General features: G+C 45.6%; 1 protein-coding gene across 1 annotated transcript; it reads right to left on the reverse strand.

The window, feature by feature from the left end:
- Positions 1 to 271: 271 nt before the first annotated feature.
- LOC136531986 (protein tesmin/TSO1-like CXC 2) lies at positions 272 to 7081 on the reverse strand. The gene is made up of 11 exons (XM_066524630.1): positions 6823 to 7081; positions 5147 to 5313; positions 4325 to 5039; positions 3726 to 4138; positions 3557 to 3631; positions 3213 to 3393; positions 3022 to 3117; positions 2874 to 2940; positions 2060 to 2216; positions 1579 to 1970; positions 272 to 1483 (listed from the first exon to the last, which is right to left on the reverse strand). Exons 1-11 carry the CDS (start codon positions 6871 to 6873, stop codon positions 1473 to 1475), a joined length of 2325 nt encoding a protein of 774 aa, XP_066380727.1. The 5' UTR covers positions 6874 to 7081; the 3' UTR covers positions 272 to 1472.
- Positions 7082 to 7308: the final 227 nt, after the last annotated feature.

The following is a 7308-nucleotide window of genomic DNA, read 5'->3' on the forward strand; positions in this document are numbered from 1 at the left end:
GGCAACGTGCATGGGCATGCAGGGCCGATGACGCTGAGGAGTTCAGAAGAAGCCGCGGAGCAGTTGCCGTCCGAATCTGCTGAAAAGCCGGCCGGTTGCGCGACAGGCTGGCTCGGGAATCAACTTGGGCGAGCACTGGACAAACGGTGAGGCCGTTTCATCAAGGAGAAAACGAGGTCCATGAGGGTGACCAGCTTCGTTCATCAGAACAACCTTGGGACCGCCATGGCATTATGCATCTTAGATATGGCCCCGTTCGCTGGTCTGAAACTTGGCTGAAAAACACTGTTCCGGCTGAATTGTTGTGAGAGAAAAATACTGTTCTGGCTGAATTGTTATTTGTTTGTGTTAGGCCTGCCTGCTATGCTCTTGACAATAAACAAGATGCCAAATCAGGATGATGGATCACTGTTAGCTCATCCATCCATCCTGTTTAAGCTAATCAGTTTATTTTGGCAGGTAGAGAGGGAGGTGCATATATATATAACATATATGTGCATATCTCTGTCATATATCTATGTGTATAATACATGGCTTTAGTTAGTCGTGTGGTATGCAATAATGCAAGGCAGACAGGCTAGCAGGTAGGCCTAATGCACTGTCTAATTGGCAGGCAGGCATGACACAGAGGAGAATACGAAGGGTGCTTGCCCACCAAGGGACTCTGACAACGGCATATCAGCAACTAACATTACTCCAAGCCTCCAACACACAGTTCTTTGGCACCTAGAGTACAATTCTTCAGCAAACATGTACTGATGGTTGGTGCTGGAGCAGTTGTTTCTTCAACCATCATCTGCCATTTGGTAACCGTTTTATGTTCTTCGATGACAAAACTCCTTTTTCCGGATCATCAACAACCTCCACTTAGCTGGGTGCTCAGAATTTTCATGGACCATGGATGCAGTGCAGAATTCGTACCAGTTCAGGAATGGGGAGCCTGACATCTCAACGCCCATTGCAACTGTTCTAAGACAGTTCAGACTCCAGAGTATCACCCATAGCTTGTACATGAATGGGATTAGGAGGGCACATGCTTGCAGGAAAGAGATACATGACCAACCTCAAACACAGCCTACGCTCGACACATGTCACGCTAACACATGACTGCATGAGCTGTCTGATGACTAGTTTATTTTGTTTAGTGATAGAGGTGGCTTCAGATTTGGAAAAGAGTTTTCAATGGAAAACATGGACTGGAATCCTTTTCAAAAATAAACATGGACTGGAATTATGAAACCTACTAAACAGGTGATTTGTAATGTTGCTACAATTTAAATAAAGATAACAGCTTCAAGCATCACATCATCTTACATACAGATTATTGGGGCTACATATTTTGCAAATACAGATTACTGCAACTTAAAATCTAACTTACTATTCTCTAACGGTACCTCGAGCCTTGCCGTAGGATGTGAGGCACATATTCGGACTACAAATCGTACTCCGGTCACATGGCCAGCTTCACAGCTTTAAGATGGTCCTGATGCAGTGGGCAAGGTTATGAATGAGATGCTTCTATCGATGTCAAGATAGCTCACATAACACTAGTGCAATCTGCACAAAAACAATGCTTACCTAAAGTGAGAGGTGACACGCTGAATGTGCTATCAGTGTTGTTCATTGCAGAACCGCTGATTGTGTCTCCCACAAGTGATGGAAATGAGGGAATTGACTTCAGTATCAACTTCCTACCACCCTTTCGGTTCAGGGAAATACTGAGCCCATTATGTGGCGGCAAGACCCGTTTTCCGTTGGGTGAAGTAGTCTTGACACAGTTATTAGGAGAATTAGGTTCTTTTAGAATATCTGGCATCTCCTCATCGATACCACTAACAGCAATCTTGGACGATTTACAAGGCTGTACTGTTGCAGTAGCTTTTGAAGCAGACGAACGGGAGTTCACACTGCGAGGTTTGGACGGTCTCGGTGGTTTTGCACTTGAGAAATTTGGCAGTTTGAGCAGAGAACTGCAAAAAATTACTCGGTTATTACTTAATCAAATGCAGAAGCAAACATACTAAGCATGCTCAAGCAGAGAAATATTTAATAAGCAAACCTGGAAAGATCAAAAGGAGGTGTTATTGGGACAAGGTCAAGGAGGGGGTGATCTTCGCTCTGTACATTTGCTTTTTCTTGATCGTTGTCCTTTTGTTGTGGACAATTTTCTGTTTGTTCACTTTCTTGTTTCATTTCTTCAGTGAGTTCAGTCTCGGCTGATGGAGCAAATGCCAACAAAACAATAATAATCAGAGGAATGACTTAACCACGGTGCCTTGTTCATTTCAGAGTTAAGAATAATATGGGTGTGTTAGGTACTCTTTCTGAGATGAGAATATGCAAATGTAGCATATATCAAGGAAACAGAAGTTGATTATTCAGAAAGCTGAAACAGCAAACGATTGCAAAGACAAAAGGATGCTCTCTGAAATGTGATGTTTTTTTCCCTTTAGAACCACCTATGCTGTCATAACAATTTTGTTTGGACATGAATCTTTCATGTTTTATATTGAAGTCATGATACACCTATTTTAAGGAAACTTTTTTTTGAGGAAACTATTTTAAGGAAACTCACTACCAAAATATCCAGAGTGACATGTTTACAAATTAATTACAGTGGTGTCTCATGCAAATTAAAATCATAGGCAACGTAATCCTATCGATGTTCAGTGCATAGAAACGCTTTTTAATCAGAACACTGCTGAATTTCTATTCTTTTAAGGGATACATCAGAAGTTATTAGTATATAATATAGTATGTCAGAAAGATGCCCCGGGAAGAGACTGTACATGTTTCTAAATAATAATAATTACGAATCTGCAAAATGAATAAGTATAGCATGGTTATACAAATTTCAAAAGCTAAATGCTCACCATCTCTTCTGCCAAAAGGATTTTTGCAACTCTCACATCTGCAGTTGGTGGAGCATCCAACACCTCCCTTTATTCAATCAAACATTTAAAACATAAGTAAAATCCAACAGGTATGATTTCAGATGAGATCGTCACAACTTGGAAGTACCTGATAGCATTCACAGTATTTCTTGAGACAGCTTGACTTCTTGCAGTTGCATCCTCTCTTGTGACGAGCTGAAGCTGGAGTACTGTTAGGATCTTCCTGCAATTCATTGTAGAATTTAAGGATCACACAGTTTGGGGGTAATGACTAACACAAGTACATCTCAATATCCAACAGAACTACAGAACACCTACCCCTGTTTCCAGACCAGCATCAGACATACGGATCACTTTTGGAGCAAATGCTAGTGGATTACGAAATTCTATCTGCTTCCGAGTGGAGAGAACAATTTCCTCATGTATGGGTTTGTTCAGACATCCTTGACATGAACAAGGTTCTGAGCAGTATACACCAGCAGCAAAACACTCGCAATAACTGCACATGACAACAGTAGGCAATAATTATGAGAATAATGTAAAGCACATCCACTTTACCCAAAGTAGTTCCTTCCAGTTACAAGCCCAAACATTTCAGAAGGAGACCCTTCATGTAAGCAGGTTCACAAAATCTTAATAATATATGAGTATGGAACACATACAGTTTCAGGCACTTCGACTTCTTACAGCTGCATCGCTTGCATGCCTCACCATCATCACCATTATCTGTTTTACGTCTGTGTTTGAACCAAATAGTTCAGTTAATTGAAGTGTAATGAAATATAGTAATCATCTTGTGGCCATCCAAGCAAAACCAGAAGTAAAACAAACCTCTTCTTTTGAGGGCTGACACTTTGTCCTGAAACATGATCATTTACAGGAAAACCTCCGGCTGAACAATCATCCATGGGAAATTCTAACAGTTCACCACCAGAGTGTGTAAAATTCTCTCCTGCAGAAAGCAGCTTGCTATGCACATCCTTTTCAGATGCTGACGACGGAAGCAAAGCAGAAGCCGTAGGATCCTGACAAGCCATTTTCCCTTTTGGTGTTAATGCAAGGGCATTCAAATGTAGGCCAATGCCTCGCAGTCCACGTGGTTGGGTTTGTACAGGGCTTTTGCCTTTACATGTTGAGACAGAGAGATTCTCAACAGTCCCTTTTCTCACAACACTATTTGAAAACCCAGATGCCTCAAAAACCAGGCAGCGTCTTCGTATGCCACGTTGTTGTTGGCTCTCCACCTGAACATGTCAACAGGAAGAAAACGGATGAGAGAGCATTATGGTAGAATAGATAGCCCTAACATGCAAGGTACAGTACTCTATGGAGGAAGTCCTAAACAGCATGGGCAACGTCTTTTTTAACAGGCATAGGCAACATTTTAAAAGCACATGAAAATGGTGGATCAAGATAGTGTGTTCCAGTACCTTGTAATCTAATGGAATACATCCATTTGCTTCATAAATATTATCCTGAATTTCTTCAGTTGAGATGGTTTCTTGACCATCCTGAAATATTTGAGCATTTTCTGTCTGATCATCTCCCATCACAAGTTCTTGATAGTATATTTGAGCGCTAGGATACGCTCTGTCTGAGATGTCACCATCTCCAGTAAGTTTTGATAGCAAATATCCACATGATTCTGCGTTTTTAGCTGCCAAATGCACTTCTCTGTGATGCTCATCCATCGTGGAGTCAAAGGCCAAAAGCTCAGCTGAGGTTGTGGAGATCAAGTCGGACCATTCACATCCCAAGACTTCATCATTGTCATGCACAGGCTCACCGCTGCCATCCAGGAGCCGGGTTTCAGTGGAAAACAAGCATTTCCTTTTCTCCAATGTGTTTTTAACAGTCTGTGCAGCTTCTAACTTCCTAGTCTTATCCTGTTTAAGGTCTGATCTGACACCATGGCAGGGTGTCGTGTTATGGTCTGGACTGCCATTATCGAATTGGCCAGGTTGAGCCAAATCACATGGCCCAGTTGCAGGATCAACCACAGCTGAACATGTAACAGCGTGGGTTTCTCGAGTCACGGAGCTAGTGCAGGCAAACAACCTAACAGCATTTGAAGACTTGGATGGCTTGTTTGTATCAGCGCCGTCAGCACAAACCTTGTTTTCAGAAATTTCACCAAGTGAACTCCTGCGAAGGGCAAAAAATACAGCGTCAAAATCACCGTAAAGGTTAAGCTCTGCACATTACACACATACAAAGTAATTATGAAATAATGACATCTGGATCGAGCTTACTTTGGGAGCCTCGGTTCCTTGTTCACATTGTCATGTGGAGAAGTGAAGATGGAGGAAATTGATGTTATGTTGATGGACTGAAACCCTTGGAGGCTATTCGTGTTGTAAGCCGACTTGAGAGGCTCAATCGGCGACAGGTTGTTGAGGAAGCTGAAAACTGGCGAGTCCTGCATCAAGAGCGCAACGAAATATTATGAGCGAGCAATGGCAGAAATAGCACCGACGGAGAAGGCACGAAATTTTCAGTGCCCTGGTTGCACCCACAAATAGGGGGTGTTTGGTTCTTTAGTCGCTTCTAAAATTTATGTCACATCAAATGTTTAGATACTAATAAGGAGCATTAAATATAGATTAATTACAAAATCAATTACATAGATGGAGGCTAATTTGCGAGACAATTTTTTAAGCCTAATTAATCTGCCATTAGCACATGTTTACTATAGTAATACGTTGTCAAATCATGAACTAATTAGGCTTAAAAGATTTATCTCGTAAATTAGTCGTAAGTTGTGCAATTAGTTTCATAATTAATCTATATTTAATACTTATGTGTCAGGAATGTTAGGGTATTGCAGTAAGCAAACAGGGCCGTAGTACTAGAAAACAGAGAGATTCCCTGCACTGAAAACAACCTGCATGTTCATCCATTTCAGCAGAAAAAAGCGCAAGTACATCAGTGGTACTTAATTAATACTACTGCAGAACGCATGAGTGTGCAGTGCAGGTACATTTGTTTTGTGCAGAACCACAGCGTTGACGAATTCGCAGCAGAGGAGGGGAGAAGAACCATGTGCAGAAAAGAAAAATGTGCTCTAAAACGGGATGCTAATAACGGTTAATCAATGCAAATCCCAGGTCAAACCGCCGAGTAGAACGGATCTGGCTCTGCAGAAGGTAGGTATGCATGCAGTTGGCAGGGCGGCACTGAGACTGGCTGCTCTACTACCAACTGCGCCCTGCAGAAGCATGAACCTTGAAGTGACACGAGCGAGGCATGACAGCGCGCTCGTGACCGCTGTAGGCGGGCAGATCTGGGGTGGCACTTGTCATATCACCGGTGTCGGTGTGGGCTCCGTGCCGGCTTGCGGCGGAATCGTGGCAGCCCGGCGCCTGACGGCAATGTGAAGAGAAGAAGCGAAGCAACTAGCAAGCAAGCACCGGAGAGCGGCATGGGGATACGAATGCGACCGAGAGCGCCGAGCGGGGAACGGAATAGATTAGAAGGCCCTCAAAAATTTGTCCGCCAGAGCAAGGTAAACCGATTAACCGACGCTGCAGCGGCGAGGATGCCGCGAATCCGGCACCGCTGGCTCGCTGCAAGGCCAAGCCCCCCGTTCCAGCGAGGTCCAATAAAATCCCCCCTGCGAGGAACCGAACGAGTGTGTTCGTGGACAACAACAGGAACCGCAAAGGTGCGTCGGTTTGGTGGTCGGAACGCGGCCTGGAGGAGGAGTGCAACCGGCGGCCGGGACGGGGCTCTGGAACCGCCGTACCCCGGCGGCGGTCGGCTGGCCTTCCCGTCCCCGGCCTCGACGCGACGGGATGCCGGAGCAGCAGCGACGGCGAACGGCAGGCTGGGAGGGAGGGAGGGAACTGCCCCGCACGGTGGAGGAGGAGGAGGAAAGGGAAGGGAGAGAGAGAGAGGGGAGGTGGGGAGGAAGAGATGCGGTGGTCACCTCGGCGCGCGAGGCCGCGGGCTGCGCGGCGGCGCGGTCGGGCGTGTCCATCTCCGACGCGGCTCGGCTCCTACCTCCGCTCTGCGCTCCGTTGACTGGCAGCTCTGCTCCCCTCGCTCCGGTCTGCGCTGCGCCGCGACAATGTGTCCGACCGTCCGTCCGTTCCGTTTGTATAGCACAAGGGGCAAGGGCCAACCCACGCCAGTACGCCACGCGCGGAGACGACGGGTGTGCTTGTGGTGCAGGGGCTGCGGGGCTGAGACAATTTTTCAAGCCGCGCGAGGGCGGGAAAACTCGGGGAGCGCCTCCTGCCTTTTCTTTTTTTCCCCCTTCCTCTGACTGTGGCTATAGTGGCTTGTTCTCATCCGTTCGAGCAGACACGCGGCATATTCTTCGGCGCTTCGCTGCTAGCAGTGGGCCCTCAACTGACAGTGGGCCCGCCGTTGCCCTACATGTCATCCGAGATCGCATACACTACTCAACCCT

Source organism: Miscanthus floridulus, unplaced genomic scaffold, assembly GCF_019320115.1.
Source record: "Miscanthus floridulus cultivar M001 unplaced genomic scaffold, ASM1932011v1 fs_499_4_5, whole genome shotgun sequence".
Lineage (NCBI taxonomy): Eukaryota > Viridiplantae > Streptophyta > Magnoliopsida > Poales > Poaceae > Miscanthus > Miscanthus floridulus.